The 22,547-nt window shown below is 42.9% G+C and overlaps 1 protein-coding gene and 1 long non-coding RNA gene across 4 annotated transcripts in view; one reads left to right on the top strand and one right to left on the bottom strand.

Moving 5' to 3' along the window:
- Positions 1-373: 373 nt before the first annotated feature.
- On the bottom strand, positions 374-12,328 carry LOC143663518 (uncharacterized). 2 transcript variants are annotated; one of them, XR_013165987.1, is made up of 5 exons: positions 12,288-12,304; positions 11,557-11,691; positions 6,683-6,819; positions 627-691; positions 374-531 (listed from the first exon to the last, which is right to left on the bottom strand). It is a non-coding gene; the product is annotated as an uncharacterized LOC143663518 (long non-coding RNA). The 2 variants fall into 2 exon arrangements; XR_013165986.1 differs by lacking the exon at positions 11,557-11,691 and having other exon boundaries at positions 12,288-12,328.
- An 8,514-nt stretch (positions 12,329-20,842) lies between these two features.
- The window catches only part of CCDC149 (coiled-coil domain containing 149), a 124,646-nt gene continuing 122,941 nt past the window's right edge, over positions 20,843-22,547 (top strand). Inside the window, exon 1 of one of the 2 annotated variants that reach the window (XM_077136519.1) lies at positions 20,843-21,044. In XM_077136519.1, the coding sequence (XP_076992634.1) occupies positions 20,997-21,044 (48 nt within the window). In that variant the 5' untranslated portion in view covers positions 20,843-20,996. The remainder of the gene's footprint in view (positions 21,045-22,547) is intronic. The other variant, XM_077136515.1, reaches the window with a different exon arrangement.

The following is a 22,547-nucleotide window of genomic DNA, read 5'->3' as shown; positions in this document are numbered from 1 at the left end:
AATCCATCTACATAAACCCTGTCAAAGTGGCAGGAACACTTTCTGAGTTTACTACTGGGGCTGGAACAATGTCTCAGCATGACAGTTTCTAGAAAGAACAACCCAAATCTCTCATGCTTCTATTCATTCAGGGGGGACATTTATTGAATGAAAGCACTTCTGGAACTGAGAGTGGTCTTTAAATACCTCCACAATCAAAATTAAAACTTAAAAGGAGACATATTTGTGCCCCAAGTGGAAAAGAATCAGTTGTCTAAGAAAGTCAAGAATCATGGCTTTTGTACTTTTTCAAGAAATACTAAAACCTGTTCCTATTGGTTAAGGCAATCCTAGGGGATGTAACAAATAAACACCAATCTGCGTAGTAGCTCAAACAAGGTAGCCATCTGTTTATTTCTCGCATGAAAGCCCTAAACAGCGCTTCTGATTGGTAGGTAGCTTCCCTCCAAGTGATGAGTCAGGGGTCTATGTTCGTCCCTTCCTGTGGCTTTGTCATCTTCCATGTGTGGTTTTCAAGATCATTGTCCTTATCTAGATCAAGGTGTTAGAAAGAGAAAGAGAATGAAGGGTTATGCGTGGAGTTCAGTGGGCCAGGTCTGGAAGTGGTACATGCTGCTTTTGCTCACATTTCTTTGGCCAGAACTCATTTATATGGTCCCCTCCAGCTGCGAAGTGGCAGGTATATGCACATCTAGGAAAGAGAGTAAATGCATTTAGGGAACAATATTAGACTCTGCCGCTCCTGTTAAACAGAATCTAGAAGTTTACCAATTTGTGCTTTCATTAAACATTTATTGAGCATCTGTTCTGTTCAAAGCACAAGTTTGGGGGCTGGGGAGGTGGGGGATGCAGAGAAGAATGAGACAAAGTCTACCCTCAAGGAGTTTGAAATCTAGTAGGAGAAAAAACTATATATATGAGGCAGAAAATGGCAAAGGCCCTGAGAGAGGATCATTTAGGATTATTTGGGAGTTCAGCGGAGGGAAATGGGGAATTTTGTGATGGGAGTGGGGTGTTCCAGGCAAAACATGAGCAGAGGCATGGAGGAAAGAACTCAAGGAGATGTTATGACATAAAGTCAGGGGTTCGATTTGATGAGAATGAAGGGTATAAGAAGAGAAGAGTGACAATTTGAGTTAGAAACTTTGTTGGGGTCTAATGCCCTTAAACTCTCACTAATCATATGTGTTGTACATCCTGAGAGAGGCTATTCAATCACTTATCTCCACTGTTTCTATTTTTTCCCATCTATTTTTCATTAAGCAGGTACCTTGCTCCCTTTCCACTTCAAATAATTATAAAGATGATTATGGAAATGATAATGGTGATGGTGCTAATGATTAGGAGGCAGAAGAGATTCTGTAAAATCTCCTAGTTGTTTCAGTTTGCTCAAGCTGTCAGAATGCAATATATCAGAAATGGATTAGCTTTTACAAAGGGGATTTATTAAGTTACAAGTTACAATTCTAAGGCTGTGAAAATGTCCAAATTAAGACAACAGGATACCTTCTTGGAGGAAAGCCTGCTGGCATTCAGGGCTCCTCTGTCACCTGGGAAGGCATATGGCAATGTCTGCTGGTCCTCCTCTCCAGAGTGTCTCTGTGAGCATTTTCTTTCTCTCTTAGCTTTTCTTTCTCTGAGCTCTCTCTAAAATGTCTTTCTCTTAAAGGACTCCACAGGAGGAGTAAGACCCATCTTGAATGGGTGGGGTCACCTCTCCATGGAAACAGTGTAATCAAAAGGTCCTATCCAACAATAGTTCTGTCCCCACAAGATTGGATTTTCTAGGGTACATAAAAGATTCAAACCAGCACATGAGTCTACCCAGAAATCTTTCTGTCTCACTCTGAAAAGCATCCTTGAGACCATCATTAATGAGCTGTCATGGGTCAATTCCTACTCCCTGGAAACTTACATGAGAAAAACTGCAGCAGATCAGGGACTGCTTTTGAGAATCTGCAATGCTACTTGACCATCAGTTGAGTGCACACAGAAGTCACAAAGCAGTATATTTAGGCCAGCTCTAGATAGGAACAAAAAATCTTCACTGCATCAAGGACTGAAAACCAGAGGTGTTGAAATTGGTTTTTCTCTGTTCTCAGACTTTCAGAAAAGTACCAACAGGTAAGAGCTAGAGAATCAAGTTAAGAAGTGCTCTGACTCTTCATTTAGATTAGGCAAACAGACCAACTAAATGCATGACACTGTAGTAAACTAGCAGATGAAGCTGAGCAATAATATAGGATCATTTAGGTTGAGAATAAATGCCAGCTAAAAAGAGGTGTGTGCTGCTGAGTTTGTTACTGGGCATACAACCTGGTCCTGTTGTTCTTTGCCCTCCTTAGTGATATGGACTGAATTGTTCCCCCAAAAGATGTTCAAGTCCTAACCTTGAGTCCATGAATATGATTGCATTTGGAAACAGGATTTTTGAAGATGTTGTTCATTAAGATGAGGCCAAACTAGATTACAGTGTTTCCTAATCCAATATAACTGGTATCCTTGTAAGGAGAGGAAATTTGGACACAATCAGTAAGAGACGGAGAAAAAGAAAGGCAGAAAGAAAGAGAGACAGGGCCATGTGACAGAGGCAGAGATTGAGCTGTGCCACAAGCCAAGGAACATTGTGGATTGCCAGCAAGAACTCTACACCCTTCAGAAAAAGCAGGGCCCTGCTGAGATCTTGATTTCATACTTCCAGCCTCCAGAACTGAGAGGTATAAATTTGTGTTGCTTAAGCCGAGTCTGTGACACTTTGTTAAAGCAGTCTTGGCAAACTAAGACACTTACCTTCTGGACAAATTAAAGAGTGACAGGAAGACAATACTTTGTGAGCTTGAAGCAAAAATGACCCACATTAGCTATCATTTACTGAATGCATAACTTATTGATTTGTCATATATTGTTTCTGATCCTCACACAACCTTTAAATACAATTTGCTCCATTTTATAAATCAGGAGAATGAAACTCAGGAGTGAAATGACATGCTCAAGTTCATTTAGCGTATAAGTGGTTACAAGTCACACTCCTTTATATCTGCTAAGTCAGGCTTGGGGAGTAAGGGGCTAGAGATGTGAGAAGGGGTGATACCTAAATATCCCAAGGCAGTCATCATTTCATAATTTGGAAATACTTAGATTTGAATACAGAAAATAATGGGGAAAGCCTAACTGTCCATCAACAAATCTGTATGGATTTATCAGACCCATTTTACTCTAACTCAGGGTTCTATTGGTCTTTAGAACAAACAATTAATGTGGCCATTGACATAAAGTGGTACATAAGTGCTTGCCATATAATTCCCAAAGCTCCAGAGAAAACATAATCAAGCCTTCTGGAGCATCACAACTGAAAGAGCATTGACTACAAGTGCTTGATGTTAGATAAGGAGGCTCCAGACTCAAGTTGTGGTAGGCTGAATAGTGCCTCCCCTCCTCCAAATTTTCATGCCCTAATATCTGGAACCCATGACTGCTATTTTTATGGCACAGGCTTTTCAGATGTGATTAAGTCAAGGATTTTGACATGCCGAGACTATCTTGGAGTAATACAGTGGACCTAAAAGCAATCACAAGCATCCTTACCAAAGGGAGGGAGGGGGAGATTACAGACAGAAGAGCAAGAACAAGATGTGATGATGAGAGCAAAGAGAAATTGAAACATGCTACACTGCGGGTTTTAAAGATGGAGGAAGGACCCATAAGCCAAGGGATACAAGGAAAGCAACTCTAGAAACTGGAAAAGGCAAGGAAAAAGATCCTCCATCAGAGCCTCCAGAGGTAGTAACACTTCACTGACCCCTTGAGTTTAGCCCAGGGAAAATGATTTAGGACTTCTGACTTCCCAAACTGTAAGGGAATGAATGTGTGTTGTTTTAAGTCACCAAGTTTGAGGTAATTTGTTATAGCAGCAGTAAGAAACTTATATAAAGGTCAAATCCAATCTTACTTGGATTCTAGCCACTCAAGAAACTATTTTTCATTCGATAAATATTTACTGAGATATCATGTGCTAGTATGGTTCTAAGCATTGGTGATACAGCAAAGAACAAATAGACAAAATATCTGCATACTCTAGTAAAGGAGTCAGATATTATACACAGAAATAAGAAAACAATGTCACATGTTAGAAAGTAATAAATTCTATGGAGAAAAAATTTGAAATGAGGAAGAGGAATATGGAGTACTGTGGGTATTGAATTAGGTGGCCACAAAAAACTTCATAGAGAGTAGTAAAGTTTGAGCCAAGATTTGAAGGAGTTGAAAGAACAATGGATGGAACTATGTGGAGGTAGAGTATTTAAGGCAGAGGGAGAAAAGAACTGCAAAGGTCCTGAGCCTGAAGAGTATCAGGCCAGTGTGGGTGCAGCATAGAAAGAAAGAATAAGAGTAGTAGCAGCTGAGATATAAGTTCTTGATTACCCAGTAAAGCTCATATTGGTAGTGATAAGGGGTCAACGAGTTCATTAAGAAAGCAAGAGAAATACAGACTTTCTATGCTAAGTCTCCTTCCTTTACACATACCGTCCACTCTGTTGGCATTCACAGGTATATTTCAAAACCAGCTTGCGCCCCGTGTTGATTTGAAAGTGTATGGATCACAGAAAACCACGTTCTTAAATTTAATCTATTCCTGTGGGTGTAGTAGGACGTGTTGATGAGGCTACTTCAGTTAAAGTGTGATTCACCTCAATAATGACGGGTTTTAATCCTTTTACTGGAGTCTTTCATAAGTGAAATGAAATTCAGCCAAAGAGCGAGAAAGCCACAGGGAGCAAGAAGCTGAAGTGGAACCCGGAAGAGAAGGAGATCCACCATGTGCCTTGCCATATGATAGAGGACAGAAAACATCACCTTGATGATGCCTTGATTTGGACATATTCCTGGCCTCAAAACCATAAGCAAATAAATTCTCATTGTTTAACCTGATCCATTTCATGGTATTTGCTCAAGCCGTCTAGAAATCTAAAACTGCCCCCTTCTCTGATTCTCCCCTCCCCTTATCTTTCCCTCCACCACTCTTCCTTTGTGGGTGCCTGTCCCATCTACACACAGCCCTGTCTTGACCTCTTTTATGCCACCACCATCCTGTATACATATATCCAGAAAAGCACCTAGAGTGTTGCTTTGCACACAGTAAACACTAAATGGTGTTTCCCTTCTTTATCTCTTAAAAATTTTAACATACCTTCAGGAGTTTTCACTACAAATCAAACATGAACTGAGTTTTTAGGGAAGACCTAGTTTATGTACAAAGACATAAAGATGTAATAGAATCCTTTCAAAGAGCTCCCTTGCTAATGCTAAATCGTCGAGAACAATGCATTGCCTGACAGTTTCAGATTCCCAGACCAGAGATAGAATATGATAGAGGGGAGAAAAGGGGTGAGCAATTTTATAAGGGTTCTTTGGTCCCATCCTTCTTCCAGGCTATAGCTTTGTTCATGGTACAAAAGAAACGATTCATTTGGAGTAGACTGGATTTTGTGGATGTGCACAGGTGTGGGTGTCCTGACTTTTTTTCTAAACTGAATCTTAGAGATTAAAAGTATATACTGTCCTTTAAAGGATCTAAGAAATTCAAAAGGAATTTCATGACCCATGAAAGTTTGTATATATGTGTGAGGGTGAGTCTGGGTGAGTGTGTGAAGGAGAAACAGAGAGAGAGAGAGAGAGAGAGAGAGAGAGAGAGAGAGAGAGAGAGAGAGAGAGAGAGAGAGAGAGAGAGAGAGAGAGAGAGAAAAGGGAGAGAGAGAGAGAGAGTACCTGAAGCATATATGTTAGAGTGGGAGGATGGATTAAGTTAGATAAGAAAGTTTAATAAGCATTTGAATGTTTAGCCAAATATAGAAGCTGTTTCTAGAGAATGACATCATTATATGGGAAGGGGGTTGTTTGTAAGTAGAACACTTCAGTCTAGCGGAAGGTTTCAGCACCTGCTTTAATCAACCATACAACTACTTTTATGAAGATTTACACTTATAGAAGTTTGAGTAGTTTTCTTGAGTTCCTTCCCTTTGCTTATAGTTTGGAATTTTTCCATGTTTTGGACGCAAATAAATGCAGCTGTTTGCTCTGCAAGAGCTGTGGAAAACATATTTATGCTGCATTTGTAATATAAAGAATGTTCAATTGAGACTGAATTTGGCTTCTTGCCTTATGTTTCAACTTTTCTCTTTAATAGCATAAGGTCCTTCATTCATGCAAATGATGCTATTGACTCATCAGTGTAGTATAGAGAAAGAACAGGAGTTGGGGCATAAAAACACCTGAGTTTTTGTTCTGCTTTGTGAGTAATGACCTCCTTAGATGTGGCAGACTGTGTTTTTCAAAAATGGCCTCAAAAATATCTCCCATCCCACTCACCCCTTTATAATGTGACCTTAACACTTTCTTATTGAGAGGAGTCTATGACCCTCTTCTAGAAGTCAAATGGGTTTGTGACTTGCTTATAACCCATGGAATGTGGTGGAGGTGGCCATGCCATGCATGGCTTCTGCAGCTGGGATATAAAAGACAATGCAGCTTCTTCCTTGTTCATGGGAACACTCATACTTTAAACCCAGGGGCTATGTTAGAAGTTCAACCATCCTAAGGCCACAGAGCATGTGAGGAAGCTAAGCAGCATCGAGTGGCCATGTGCAGGCACTCCAGTCAATAGTCCTAGTCTTCAAGTTCTTACCTGAAGCCCAAATGTCAGGCTTGTGATTGAAGAAGTCTCAGATATTCTAAACTTCCAGTCACTCCCAGTCTTCAAGTATTTCCAGCTGTCTTGGGCCAGAGAAGACAAGCCATCTCCATTATGCCCCTTCTGAATTCCTGACATACATAATTTGTGATAATAAAATGGTTAATATTTTATGCTATTACGTTTGGTAGCAATAGTAACAGGAAGAGATATTTGGAACCTGGAATTGGGGGACTAATATAACAAAAAACTAAAACATGTAGCATTAATTTGGGAATCCAGTGGCAGGTAGATTCAGGAAGCAACTTGAGGGGGTTGTTAGGGCAAGCGAGAAGGTCCTCAACAAGGGTGTTGATGACAGATTATGGGAAACTGATGTAAATGTTATCAGAAGCTAAGGGAAATGTGATCCCTGCTAGATAGTGGAAGAAAGTTAAAAAAAAAAAACTATTTCCTGTGATAATGCATAAAATAGAAAACATGCCTATTAAACTCAATCTAGCTAAGGAGACTTAAAGACAGAGTGTTGAAGGATACTGTCTGACTTCTTCTAGTTGGCTATAGCTAAATGAAAGAGGAGTTAATTAAACTAAAAAACATGATATTTTGTTTCAAATGTAATTTGGAGGATATAGAAAGGTTCCACAACAGTCTTTTCAGCCAAGAAAAAGTTGCCAAATAAAGAAGTAGCTTTTTGGCCAGATCAGATTCAGGATGAGGCTGTACAATCTGTTGTTTAACCTTCAAAAGATCTAAACTGTTGCTTCATAGATATTTTCAGGCAGGTAAAAGACTTTCTAAGGATTTGGGGTGCACATTATACAACCTCTTCATTACACAATAAAGCCTTTAAGAATTTTGAGAGTATTGTCCCCACAATAGCTACTCAGGGGTCCCAAGATAAGAAAGGTCTGGCCTAAAGAGAATGACAAGTGTGCTTTTTGTCTAAAAGAGGGGATTTACATATTAAAAATACAGTTTTTTTTAAAAGGAACTGTATCAGCTTTGACTTCAAGGAAGAGAGAGAGGACAAGATTTGAAGAGGTGTTATGGACCCCTAATCTTTTAAGGTCAGGAAGCAGGCTGAGAAGCCTACTCAGTTGCAGACACAAGTCATTTTTTATGGAAAAGAAATGATAATTCTGAGGGCAGAAGCAAGAACTACAAAGAAAAACTTCCAGAGAGTTGACTGAATCCTAATCAAGAAACTGGCTATATGTGTCCAGATTTCAGAATTGCTATGGACCAAGGACCTCTGATATCTTCTGTTTTCGAACAGGAATGTCTATAGTAGTTATCTATGCCTGTCTGTCTTAGTTTGTTAATGCTGCTGGAAATGCACTATATTAGAAATGGGTTGGCTTTTTTTTTTCAAATGGGTAGGCACCGGGAATCGAATCTGGGTCTCCAGCATCGTAGGCAAGAACTCTGCCACTAAGCCACTGTTGCCCACCTGGGTTAGCTTTTTATAAAGGGAATTTATTAAGTTACAAGCTTACAGTTCTAAGGCCGTAAAAATGTCCAAACCAAGGCATCCAGAAAAAGATATCTTGACTCAAGAAAGGCTGCTCTGGGAAAGACATGGCTGGTGCCTGCTGGTCCTTTGGCTTTTGGTTTCAAACAGCTTCACCATGGGCATTTTCTTTCTGGATCTCCAAATGTCTTTGCCCCTATAGACTCTGAGCTTTTTCCAAAATGGTTCCCTCTTAAAGGACTCCAGTAAGTAGATTAAGACTCATCTGAATGGGTGGAGACATCTCCATGGAAACCACCTAATCAAAAGTTTCCACCCTAAACAATGGGTCTGCCTCCACAAGACTGAATTAGGAAAAAGAATGTGACTTTTCTGCATTACATAACAATTTCAAACCAAGCACACTGTCTTCCCATTGAATGCTGCTTGTATGGGAGAAAGATAACTCATCTTTTTAATTCACAGGTTACAGATCAAGAAGAATGGTACTTAAAGGAGTTTGACTCAGAAACCTGTACCTAAGGAAACTCTTCCACACTTGGACTTGGATCTCATGAAACAATGAGATCCTGACTTCAAGGTGATGTAGTAATAGGATGAGACTTTGGGTGTCTTAGAAGAGAGGGGACTGCATTTTGTATGTGAGGGGGTATGTGGCCAGAGGGTGGACTGTGGCAGATTGTATTTTCCAAAGATGCTTGCAGCAATTTCTTCTATCCCACAGTCTCCTCTATAATGTAAACTTGACACTCCTCCCATCAAGAATGGACAAGTTTTTGACACACTTGTCACCTGTAAGCTGTGATAGAAATTATGCTGAATGGCTTCTGAGGCTAGATAAAAAAAAAAGCAATACAGCTTCTACCTTGTTAGCTGGAATTGTCATGTTTTCAACCCTAAGGCACTATGTAAGAAACTCACTGCTTAGTGGCCAGGTTGTTGGGAAGGAAAGCCACATAGAGAGACCATGTGTAGGTACTCTGGTCAACAGTCCTAGTTTTTGAGTCCTCTCAGAGCAGGTGTGATAAAACAAACCTTCAGATAACTCCAGCGTCCAGCTATTACATCACCCTTCATCACTGAGTCTTTTAAGTTGAGGATCCATGCATCATGGAACAGAGCAAGCTGTCAGTATTGTGCCTTTTTGGAGTTCCTGAACATAAAATTTGTGAACGTAATAAAATGTTTTAGGCCACTGAGTTTGGGATGGTCTGTTACGTATCAAAAGTAACTGGAACCCCATATTAGTGACAGGCCCTTCCAACATGAAAAGTTAAAATGGCCATAGCCTAAACACCCCTAAAGAGAGGGATGGAAAGATCAAAGGTGATGGTGGAGTTATACAGAGAAGATAGGATTTAACAAATGAATATGAATGCTGAATCATTAAATTGACATCTCTTTTGGTCTTTAATACCTTAGAGCAGTTAGAAGTAAAAACCTAAAATTATGGAACTGTAACCTATGCCAAACTCTGAAATATGTTCTACAACTAATTGTGGTGCTGTGCTTTGAAAGTTATTGCTTTTTGGCATATATGTTATTTTTCACCAAAAAAAGGGGGGAAAAAGTTTATCGTGATGATAGAAAAATATTTAAGCTTTTTAGCCTCCTATATTCTGGAGCAGCTAGAAGGAAAAATCTAAGAGGATCATATAATAGCCCAAGACAAACTCTGGGATCTCTCCTGTAACTACTTGTAGAAGAGTGCTTTGAAACTATTGCTTTTTTATTTCTTTGCTTTGTGTATATGTTATATTACTCAATAAAAAAGTTAAAAAGAAAAAAAGTAACTTGAGTCCTGGATCTCCTTTTCCTTCACATTTGTAAGACAGCTTGGTCTAAGTGACTTTCAAGGTCCTTTTGCAGCTACAAAGACTTGAATATCTGACCTCCACTTTACAACTTATAACTCTTTGGATCAGACTGCTGGCTGCTCCCCTCACTCCAAATTCTTTCTAGGCATATGGCCACAAACCAGTGCGTACATTTCCCAGCCTCCTTTGCAGTGGTGTGTGGCCATATGACTAAGTTCTCACTAATGGAATACAAGTGGAAGTGACATATGCCACTTCTCTCTCAGTTCTTAAAGTGAGAGACTGTTTTTTATTTTATTTTTTTTCCCTTTCTATAAGCTGAAATATACCCAGTTTCAAATGGGGTCCTGGGTGAAGGAAAAATCATAATATGTTTGGAACCTAGGCTCTGAATTACCTTGGGATTCAGGATTGTCCTGCCAGCCTGTTATGGGAAGGAGAAATTAAATCCTTTTTTATTCAAGCCATTGTATATTTGGGACTCTGTGATACTGAAATTTACCTTTATACCTAATTAACATACACTTCAAAGGCTTCCAATGCATATATGATGAATTCTACCTTCTGTAACATGGTGAAGGCTCTGTTCCTCTCTCCAGTCCAATCTCTTATCATTCTCTTCCCCTATCTCTGTATTCTGGTGACACTAGTTTTCGTTAAATTCTTTGAATGAATAAAGACCTCTTTCCTTCTCATGATGTTCTTTTTTTCCTGGGTAATAGTCCTTACCAGCCCATCCTCTTGCTTAGCTAACTTTTACACATCCTTCAAATCTTGCTTTAAATGACACTTAGATTCCCTATTATATGCTGTCATAGCAACCCTGCTCTATTTTTCGTTCACAGTACTTATCACATTGGTAATTGAATAGTTATTTGCATAATTGTTTGAAATTTGATTCCCCATTATACCATAAACATCAGGAAGTCAAGGTCCACCTTCTTGTTTCCTGCTCTATTTCCAGTTCCTGAACTGTAGCTGGCACATAGTAGGTTCACAAAAAGTATCTGCTGCATGAACTTGTAAAATAGTTGGCCAAGATTTTCAGTTTAGGTATGTGGCCGTAGAAGGTGGCAAAATATTAACCTGCCCATATGGGTATCAACCTGTGACTTTGGCTTCATAGTTATTTTGCTCATGAATCAGCTGCGCTTACCCCACCAGTCTGTGACCCTCCTGAGTTTGTTCCCTATAGGCCATCTCAGGTGTCATCAGGGACGCTTCTGATAATACAATCTCTCTCTTTAAAAAATTGGTTTATGGATGAAAAAGTCCAAAGTATGTGGGATGCTGAGTTTAGCAGATTCTGTATGTAAATTGGTATTTTGCTGGTGATCAATCTTGTGCTAAAAATGGAAAATCAATAAAAAAAAGAAAATCTAAGGGGAAAAATAAGTTGTAGACATTTTTGGTCCAATGAATTTCCAAGTCCAAGGACATTGCATCAGAGACCAAGGTTACTGTCTTTTCCAAAGGAGAGCATGAGAAACTGGACTACCACCTCACATACTCAGAATATAGCAGAAGCTCCCAGTGATAGGAAAGTTCCAAAGACAATGTGTTCCTATTGTACTCACTGGTGAAGGCCTTCATAGTATCTACTTTGAACTAAAAGGGGATTCATCACATGTGAAAAGCAGGTTCTGGGTCTCTAGAACTGCAATCCATTGACCTGCTGGAGGGACTGGAGCTGAACTGGTGTTGGCCACTGTCTGTAGAAACAGCAACAAACTTAAGGACATTGAAGAGCATAAAAAAGAGCAAAAATGAATCAGAAACACCCACATCACAGCCTTTAACTGGATATCAAAAATGGGTTTTCACAATAAAAAGATATGGATTGTACTAAGGAAGGATACATATTACAGAGTCAGCACCAATTCAGAGCCACTTCTGATTAAAGCAAAGGATGATTAAGCATTCTTTGGGGAGCAAAGATCTATATAATATGAATTTTTCCCAGATAAGTTTTGTAGATTGCCCAGCTAACTTTTCTAAGCAGAAATAGGAGGAAGTTTCATTGAAACTTCATAGAGGGGTGCATGGATTTTGGAGGCTTGAGTTTGTCTTTTATCCATTCCTTACTTAAATGACTTTGATCAAGTCATTAAAAAATAATCTAAAAACCTCATCATCCTTTTCTTCTAAATGGGAATAATCAAGAGTGATATTCAAAATATTCAACAGTCCATAAGGTCGATAGCAGAAGCTGCAGTCCCATGAGTGGCTACAAGAGGATGCCTCCAGGGACACTAGTTCTTGAAGACACGTTCCAGTCTTGGAGAGCCTGGGGGAACCAAATATTTACCTGCTGGAGGGCCTGTCTACCCTTTTATGATTAGGTCAACTCTGGCCAGGGGACACACAGAGTTAGTAGCTATTGTGAGTTCATCAGGTGATGCCCTGGCAGTACCCATCTGGGTCTCCTCTGGACTGGGATGTTAGATGGGGGAGAGGTGTGAGGATAGGGGGTTCACTTAAGTGATACAGGACAGCTGTTATTTACTAACCTGTATGAAAGTATTTTAATATATCAATATCCAGTAGGATCAACCTGGCATTTACTTGCTGATTTGCAGACCTGGGATAATTCTAAATAATTATATAGTTTCGTAATGATTAGATAAGGTAACACATGCCAAGTGCTTATCAAAGTGACCGGCACATGGCAAGGGCTCAATAAATGTTTATTCATACTATTATTGAAAAGATAGTTTTAAAATTGAGCTCGACAAATTATTAAGCACATACTATGTGCTAGGAGCTGCACTGGGCACTAGGCATATGGAGATGAATATGGCACAATTCATGCCCTCAAGAAGATTATTTGTAGCAGAGCTTACAAACTCTTTTCTACTTCTGGATCTTTCAGAATGAAGGGAAATGGAGGGTCTTCCAGATTTTTAGTCCCTGTTGCTAAGGAGTTAGCAACTAAGGAGTTAGTTCTACCTTTCTTTCCACACTCAATGTACTTGCATTCCTCGATCGATTATTGCTTTTGGGAGTCTCTTATGTCATGGTCTGGTTTAAGTGATCCTTGAACTGGAAGATAATCAGAATTCTGCTTTTGATGAACCTCAAACATCCTCAGCAGTGTGAGACAGCAAAGGCATGGGAATCAAAAGTCTGGGTTCCCACCACAGCTCTGTCCCTAACAAGTTCTGTGACCTTGTGCACATTGCTTTATCACTCTTGGTTTTGGTTTCTTCATTTGCACAATAAGGAGTTGAGGTCTGTAAGATTTCTCACACTTCTAATGTCCTGAGAAACAGTAATCTTTCTTGCATGATACTCAAAGCTTCCCTGTCCTTTTGTATTAGAGTACCACACAAATTTAAAATTCTGCTTTAATTTCATAGCATCACACATCTGAAAAAGTAGCTGGTCCAATCTGTTCATTGTAGAGAGGAGGACACTAGGTCACAGTGAGGCTAAGGGGCCTCAGTTTCTACACTCACTACTCCAAACCCACCGCTCCCTTTGAAAGGTTTTATCCTCTCACTAGTTCTTATACTTTGGCAAGTGGTCCTTGTTTCCTCTTTTTCAAATGTTCTGGGATGTGGTGAGTAAATTTGCCCACTCATGTTTCCTTTGATACTGCACTCTCCCAGCTTTCCAAATGCACCTAATTTTCATGGTTTGTTCTCATTTACTGAAGAGTTTGACTCTTCATCTCTTCCTGGAGTACCCACTTCTGGAAACTCCATTTTTCGGCAATGTTAAAGAGTTGGAAACATGGCTACTAGACTCAGAGACCCCTGAGTCACCAGTCTCAGTTTGGTATCATCCCACAGCCTAGCTCAGCATCTAGAAGTTTAATAAATGCTTGTCGAATGAATAAATGGCCCTATTTGTTAAAGGAGACCCTTCTGAAACTGTCATTTATCATCCTAAGGTTTTTCTTTTCTGGCTCGTGGGAACAAATGGGCTTAATAAATGGCAACCATTGTGCCATATAAGGCCATGTATGTTTTGTTTGTGGGCATCCAAGGGGCTATGTCCTCTTTCCCCAAAGGTGAGCTACTGGGTGGGATAGCAGGGAATAGGTAAAGCTTGCAAATATTCTCTTTGACAGTTTCTATTTACAAATCATGCTCACCTGAGGTTTTGCATTTCAATTAGTGAAAAAAGGAATTTGTTCCTTAGTGACCAAATGAGACAATAGCATTAAAATAGGTGCCACTGGGTGGGCCATGGTGGCTCAGCAGGCAGAGTTCTCACCGAGTTCCCAGTGCCTGCCCGTGCAAAAAAAAAAATAGGTGCCACCAAGTATTTCTGCCCCCACAGATGTAATAAAGGCGGCCAGATCGTCCCCACCTTTTAAAACAGTTGCCTAAGTATGCCTACAAACCATGGCTCTGGGTTGAAGACAAACTCCTGCAGACAGACTCCTCTTTGTCCTGAGACCAACTGAGCTGAGCCATAGCAGATCAGGGATGGTAGGACTGTTTGGACATTGGAAGGGCTTGAGCCTTTGACCAAAGGTGGGAACCGGCCAGTGCCAGTAAAATTTGTCTGGAACAGGAAGGAAGGTACAGCAAAAACCCTTTAGCTGGGCTCTGCATCTTGGCGTCCTGAATCTCCTGTCTCAGTGCAATTCCAGGGAAAAGAGTAAGGCCTGGCCTTACTGTGAAAGGTTCTGCTGTGCTGTCAAGGTCATGGCCACGCCAGAAAGGCTCTGCGAAGGACCAAGAGAGGCACATCATTAGATTAGGGCCATGACCTGGTATGAGGGGGAAAGATGAAAAGCAACATCCAGGGCGCTAGAGGACAGCCTAATGGACAATAAATATTTTACCAGCTGCGGCCATTTATATGGAAGGCCACCTTTTCACCCTTCCCATCAAATTGCTGGCTTTATTTTCCCCCCAAGCCCCATTATTCTTCCATAATGCGAAAAAGGAAAAACAACACTCCTGTCACTCCGCTAACAGATTCTGGGCACACAGTAGGTCCTAAATAATATTAATTCTCTTCTTTTTTCTCTTTTTCTATTGCAATAAGCCTGCCCGTCTCTGCTGGGTAAAAACTGTCCCCCACCCTAAGACAAAAATTAGACAGGAGGACAAGGTAGGTGATCCTATTTGAGACACTCATCAAATTTTCTTAAAAAAAAAAGCCTTTCAGAGTGACAGGGTCAGTCCCTCTCCTGGCCTGCAGGAAAGGCCATTGGCTCCAAAGTCAGATGTTTCTATTTTCAGCTCCCCAAGTCCACAGAGCATAACCTCTGCTTCCCCAAAGGCCACGCAGCCAACCCGCCCGCAGCACTGGGCCTGCAGCATCTCTGCATTTCCATTTCCATAAATTTACATCAAATCTGTGCTGAATCATATCCCCCCCATGCAGAAGAAATGAAATACATTATCAATAAGTACAACAAATTTGAATAATCTGAGAGCGTGTGACTTTCCCGTGTCTCTTCTCTATTTAACCCCTTCCACGGGCCCCACCTGGCTCTGCTCCCCCCCACCGCTCCCCCCAAGGTTGGTTCACTTTTCTCCTGCAGTAGCTTTTTTTTCTTTTATTCTTTTTTTCCCTCCTGCAGTTTTTATCTGACCCCCTCCCATCAGGTGCTCCAGGATCTGCCTCTCTCAGTGTCCTTCTTTTCCTTCCTCTCCTCCTCCAAGCTCATTTCACAGCGCATTCCCCTCTCCTCCTGTCGTCTGCGGCCCCCTTCTCCCAACTCCTCTCTCCGCAGAAGGAGCTGCCTCCTTTTCCTCTCGCTCCTCCCCATCCCCCACTCCCCGTGTCTCCCGCAACGCCCAAGCCAATCATGCGCTGGCCACATCCCGAGCGGCCCGTGCCCCCTCAGGATGGCAATTGCGGGTCCCGGGCCTGCTAGGCTGTCATCAGCCCCACTCAGTCATTTGGAGCGCTTTGGCGACGGTTCAGCGGGGAGTGGAACTTCCGTCTACCCCCCTGCTGCCCTGGCTGATTGGCAGCCAGGGGGGCTGGAGGGGTGCAGCGCGCAGCTGATTGTTTGCTGCTGGGCAAGGAGGGCTTTGCGGTGGCGAAAGAGGGTCCCGGGGCTCGGGGAGGTGGGGGTGGGGGGAGTGGTGGCTAAGAGAGACAGAAGATGCTCTGAGTCAGGAATCCCGCCAGAATCAACAGTGGGCCTGTCTGGTCCTGCCGTCTGTAGGGAAATTATGGGTAAGGTCATTACAGGGTAGCCTTGGATAGGAGGAGGAAAGGGAAGCTTACCTTGTACAGAATTGGGGCCAGTGGCCAAGGGGACCTCAAGTCTCCACAGGAGTCCTGGCTGCAGTGCACACTGGGACCTACAGTCCCCCTTAAAGTCAAGTGCTAAGGAAATCCTTTAGCAGACCGGCCATCAAAATAGCTCTCTGTTGACAAGAACAAGAATTAAAGGAAAGAAAATTTTTAAAAATCTCTATAAACCATGGCCATAAGGGATCATTTTCTGCCCAAGCTCATCAGTCTGGGGTTCTTAATCCAGGCAAGAAAAAAGTAACTGGGGGAAGGAGTGGCCAACCATGAATAGTTCCCCATCTGTAGTAGTAAAGAGAAAAACTGAAGCCAAAATCTTGTGAATTTGCTTAGTCTCCTTTAATGAGAATGCTGATATTTTTGCTTGGACAGCCAGAATTTGAACTGTCTGGAGAAGTGGCATCAAAAGCTTTAAGGCTTTCCTAGGTGTCTAGGATCACCAGGTCTTGGCTAAACTCATTTTACAAGTCGGTAGAATACCGGTAAGGAAAGACTTGGTTTTCTAACAATAAGCTCAAGTCATCCTTTCCTTTTCAATCTCTAGAGACTTTTTTCCCCCGGTCTGGTATCCGTGGGTTCGACTTCTTAGATTAAACAATTTTGAAGTTCCCTTGTCTAAAACCCGCTCAAACTTGTAAAAGTAAAAAGCATCACTCAAAAGCAAAAGCACCTGAACACTTTCTTCTAGCACCACGTGTGCCTATAAATAAATAAATAAAACTGGCCCTGGAGCTATGAATACATATGGAAAAATTGGGTCTCTGGAGATGATTTTTCAGAAAGCTAAAAGGAAGTGAAAAGAGAGGCTAAAGTTAATGTTCAAAACTTACTGCCAGGGTGGCAAATTTAAGACAAGGGCACCTAGTTTTAAATTAGGTCAGTGCATATGGACTATCAGATGGAATGGCTAATGTGCTGTTTTTATCAGAGGTAGGGATAGTTGGTGAGTATTTTATTATTATTATTTTTTAAAGTTAACCACTACATAATTAGCTTTGTTTTTATCAGCTTGGGTTGCTGTCAATGAGGTATCGAGAGGTCTTCTGGTTTAGGTGCCTAAAAGCTTAAACTGCATTTAATTATTATTATTACTCAATGTCAGACTACACAAATGAAAAGCGATAAAAAAGAATTGCTTGCAGCTACACTGCCTTGGTTTGTGATTTCATCATATCTCACAAGCTAAGCAGATCCGGGCTGGGACTTGGGGCATGAAACCTCTAAGGAAAACCCAGACAACTGGAGATGTCGTTTCAAGTGAGTTGGAAGTTTCTCCCAATCAGGAGGGCTAGAGACTTGCCACTCTTTAATTTTCCTCCTCAATATTATTTATTTTTGCATGGGCAGGCACCGGGGATTGAACCTGTGTCTCTGGCATGGCAGGCAAGAAGTCTCCCTGCTGAGCCACCATGGCTCGCCCCCAATGTTATTTTTAATAACTGACTGACTTACTTCAGGAGATGAAAGGAAATAAGGGAAGTGGAGTCACACAGATGGTTGTCTTAAAGATACATAGGCTCTAATATGAAGATTGCTTGACTCCCTGAGTGTCTTGCTGTCTGGAATATGTAAGTGATGGCTCCAAAGGGCGGGTAGTACCGCAAGCCTCAGCTAAACGTGGTAACTAGAAAGGGGGTGGGGGGCTGCTTTCTCACCTGAATGCCAGCCAAGAGCAAGGTGCAGACCAGGAGGCAGCAGAAGGCAGATGGACCAAGTTCTGCTCATCCTTCCTACAATCTATTTCATTGATGGGTCAGAATGAAACCAGATGGTTTGCCAGAGGGCAATATATTGGCAGACGGAACCTTGCTTTTGAGGCATGAGACATCAGGCTGTTAAGAACAAGTGCTTGGCGCCGAGTTAACCCTGGACATCCAGTTCTGAGATGACCTTCTTTCCACCTCCTTGGAGTAAAAAAAGAATGAATTAGATGACCTGGCTTAATCAAAACATCTAGGAGCCTTAGCTGCTTTCCAGTTTCTACGTTCTTTCTCCTTGTTCCCCATAGCGTTCATTTTCAAATCCTAGATGGTAAGCTCTTCCAGGGCAGAGCCCATGGTCTGGATTTGTCTTAAACTTTCCAGGATGAGAACAACCCCTGGCCTGCCAGGGACTCTTTTTATTTATTGGTTTGTTTGTTTATCAATCACATAGTTGCATATTCATCATCATGATAATTTCTTAGAACATTTGCATCAATTCAGAAAAAGAAATGAAAAGAAAATAGAAAAAATTCATATATTCCATCCCCTTACCCCTCCCTTTTATTGATCACTAGCATTTCAATCTACTAAATTTATTGTTCCCCCTATTATTTATTTATTATTAATCCTTACGTTTTACTCATCTTCCATAAGGTAGATAAAAGAAGCATTAGACACAAGGTTTTCACAATCAAACAGCCACATTGCGAAAGCTTTATCATTATACAATCATCTTCAAGAAACATGGCTACCAGAACACAGTTCTACATTTTCAGGAAGTTCCCTCCAGCCTCTCCATTACACCTTAACCAAACAGGTGATATCCATTTAATGTGTAAGAATAACCTCCAGGATAATCTCTAGACTCTGTTTGGAATCTCTATAGCCATTGACACTTTATTTTGCCTCATTTCTCTCTTCCCCCTTTCGTTCGAGAAGGTTTGCTTAATCCCTTGGCACTGAGTCCCAGCTCATTCTAGGATTTCCATCGCACGTTGCTAGGAAGGTTCACACTCCTGCGAGTCATGTCTCATGTAGAGAGGAGGAGGGCAGTGAGTTTGCTTGTCATATTTGCTCAGAGAGAGAGAGGTCACATCTGAGTAACAAAAGAGGTTCTCTTGGGGGTGACTCTTAGGCCTAATTTTAAGTAGGCTTAGACTATCCTTTGTGAGGTTAAGTTTCATATGAACAAACCCCAAGAATGGGGAGTCAGCCTATTGCTTTGGTTGTCCCCACTGCTTGTGAGAATATCAAGAATTCTCCACTGGGGATTTTCCCCCTTTCTCGCCATTCCCCCAAGGGGATCTTTGCAAATACTTTTATATTCACTGTTTAAATCCTCTGGGATTTATTGCCAGGGACTCTTTAAATGAGTATCCAACAGGTTTTGGTATGAGAGTCTGTATCAGTTATCTGTTGATACCCAAAATGTAGTGGTTTAAAACAGCAACTATTTATTTACCAATTTGGGCAGGTGCTCAGCTGGGTAGTTCTGTTGGTCTCAGCTGGACTCACTCATGCATCTGGAGTCAGCTGGCAGCTGATGGCCTTATTCATGTTTGGGGGGTGCATTGACTGTGGGGACATGGGTCCTTTATCATCCAGCAAGCTGTGCTGGGCTTGTTCCTCTGGTGGTGAGCCCCACCTTACAAAGCGCTTCACAAGTCTCTTTTTTTTGCAGCACATTTGCAAACACATTGGCCAAAGTTACATGGCCGAGTCCAGACTCTGTTACAGATTGGGGTGGTGGTGGTGGTGGTGGGATGTGCAGCCAGGAAGGGGAATTATTACTGCCATTTTTGCAAACAATCTTCCACCTCAAGAAAACAAAGATGTTGAGAATTCAATATTTCGTACTCCAAGGTGTGCTACTTCATTTTCAGGTTTCTAAGATGCTGGAGATGGCCTCTTGGATCCAGAAGCCCTAAGTCAAAAGCCTCTGTTTCTTCACATTTCAGGCCTCAGGGTCCTCATCTGATAAATGAGGAGTAAATCCATCTCATATAGTGTTGTTGTCAGGATCAACAGGGGGCTAAAAATAATAAATGTTGGCTGTGATGTCCCCATGACTGTAAAATGTATTTGCAGCTTCTCAACTGCACAGCTCATCTCCACCAGGAGTGTTTCTACAAGTAGGAAACATTTACTTACCATTGTGTGTGGTCGACCAGAGGATTTTGGATGGCAGGGGAGTACCACCTTCACCTTTCCTCTACAATTCTCTTTGCAGTCCTCCCTCACTGGAGAAAATCTCAATTTGATGCCAATATGTCTTTTAATACATGTCTTGACATTCCCTAAGCATCTGGCTCACAGCTTTTGGCCCTACTTGGGATAGTAGTGTTTTATTTTAATTTTCACATTTGCTTTTTTTTAAGTACTTATGACAACTGATATTTTAAAAATAAAATATAAGTACAAAGTCGCGTTATAGACAATGTTGAGTATATAATAATATATGTTCCATCCATCCCTGCAGTCAACACATTTATTGAGCGCCTACTACTTTATCAAACGCTCATGAATGAACAAAGCAAAATTCCCTGCCCTGGTGGCGCTTCCATTCTAGCGCCGGGGATGGGGAGTTGGGGAAGGGCTGGATTTGGAGACTCGCAGTTTGAGGGGACCTGCCCGCTGAGCCCGCCCATGAGAGGGGTAATTTTGGGGTCAAGAGTCATCTGCTGGGTAAGATCCCCGCCGCTCTTGGGGACCAGGCCCGGCGCGGATCCGGAGTTGGAGGTCAGGGGTCCCCGGCTGCGCCGGGCGGCGGCGGCGGGGCGGACGGGCTGGGCGGGCCCGGTGCGGCCCCGGCTGCGGCCGGGTTGTGGCTCTGGCTGCGGCCGCGGTCGGCCCGGCTCCTCCTCCTCCTCTTCCTCCCGGCGAGGCTGACGTGGAGTCAACAGCGCGGGCGGCCGCAGCAGGTTGCGGCGCGGCGGATCCGAGGCGCCGGGCCCTCTCGGGGCCGTCCCGGGGCCGGGGTGGCGGCGCGGCGGGAGGAAGAGGAGGAGGAGGAGGAGGAGGAGGAAGAAGGCGTCCGTACTGCCGGCCGGCGCTTGGAGGAGGAGGAGGAGGAGAAGGAGGAGGCCATGAACGGCGACCGCACCGAGAGCGACTGGCAGGGGCTGGTGAGCGAGGTGAGGCCGAGGCGCCGGCCAGGCGGGATTGCGGGCGGGGGTCCGCGGCCCTTCCGCCCCCCGCGCGGCGGGGCTGGGAAGGGACGCGCCGGGGGCAGCGCACCCTGCGACCGCGGCGCGCCTCTCCCGGGCCGCCCTCCGAGTGCGCGGTCCCTCCCGCACTTTCCCTTTTACGCGGGCGCCACTTTCTTTCACGCCATCTGGTGCCAGCCTTTGGGGAGGGGCCTTCCCTCCGGGCAGGGTTTGATCCTGGATTGGAGGGAGAAGCCAAGGGATCCGGGAGAAGGAGCCAAGCCCCACCTGCCAACCTGGTCACCACTGTTTTGGAGCCAAGCGATTGGACGCCTGGTACTGAAATCGAGGTGGTGCTATGGAGGAAAATCCGGGCTCTTGGGTAACTCCGCTGCCAGGTGGAATTACCTGCAGCTGTGGTTTGGCTGGGGGAACTCGGTGTCCTCCTAAGCCGTTCATTCATTGACTTAGTTCTCTCACCACTTGCTGACAGCCGGCCTATTGTGTGTAAGGCGGTGGGCCAGTTATCGAAGCTGTGAAACCCGGGTGCAGAAGTGATTGGGTTTGTGGAAGCCGAGACACCCTCCCACCCCACCCTACACACACACTGTTTTTTTCATAAACATACCCCTGGGGTTCGCCCTTAGGCTCCTATGCCTCTCACTCTTGGTTCACTTTAAAAGTTAGTTGATCTGGGGCCGGTTCCCTGGCTTCTCCAAGTGAGACCCATGTGCTGATGTCTCCTTCTCACCAGTAAATAGCGTGCCTTGTCCTACCATCCTTAGTGCTGACTGTTACTTAAGTTACTTGCCCATGCTGATCAGACTGCACCATTCTCTCTTCTCTTCTGCCCTTTCTCATGTGGGAACCATCCCCCATGTCTTGAGCTAGGCCAAGTTGGGGCTACTTTATCTTTACTCCTGTGCACACAGCACAGCCTATTATGGTTTGCTCTTTCCATTCCATTGTTGGGTGCTGGAAGGGAAACCCTGGACTGTGGCTCTCTTTAATCATTTTCTGAGGCTCCAGGTGAGTCTGAGAACAGTACCTAATGTCAGGTGTGTGCAAGGCATTGCATTTCTGAACAAGAATTAGATGTTACAACTTCTGTCCTGGCTTAGTTTGCTTAGTATTGGTCTAACTGAAATCTCTCCCAAATGTACAGTATTATGATAAATTGTATTGTAGCCTGTCTCTAGCTCTTCTCAGTGTCAGATTTAATGTCAAGGGATAGCTCTCCGTGGAACTTTTCTCTGAGCCTACCAAGAATCATACTCAGTTGTCAAGGAGGCTGGAGATGGTTTATTCTCCACCTAATGGTATAGGACTGGGCCTTGCAACAGCATCTGGCTAGGAGCTTGTGATTCAGTGATGAGCAAGAAAGACAACCCCTGCCCTCAAAGAACATTGTGAGCTTATGGTATCGTTTAGGAGGAGAGTCACTCAGTAAACAACAAGAGAATGCTAAAGGATGGGATGTAATTAAGTGCA

This window comes from Tamandua tetradactyla, chromosome 19 (genome assembly GCF_023851605.1).
Source record: "Tamandua tetradactyla isolate mTamTet1 chromosome 19, mTamTet1.pri, whole genome shotgun sequence".
In the NCBI taxonomy this organism is placed as follows: Eukaryota; Metazoa; Chordata; class Mammalia; order Pilosa; family Myrmecophagidae; genus Tamandua; species Tamandua tetradactyla.
Note: the sequence above shows the minus strand (reverse complement) of the source record. Positions and strands in the feature narration are given on the sequence as shown.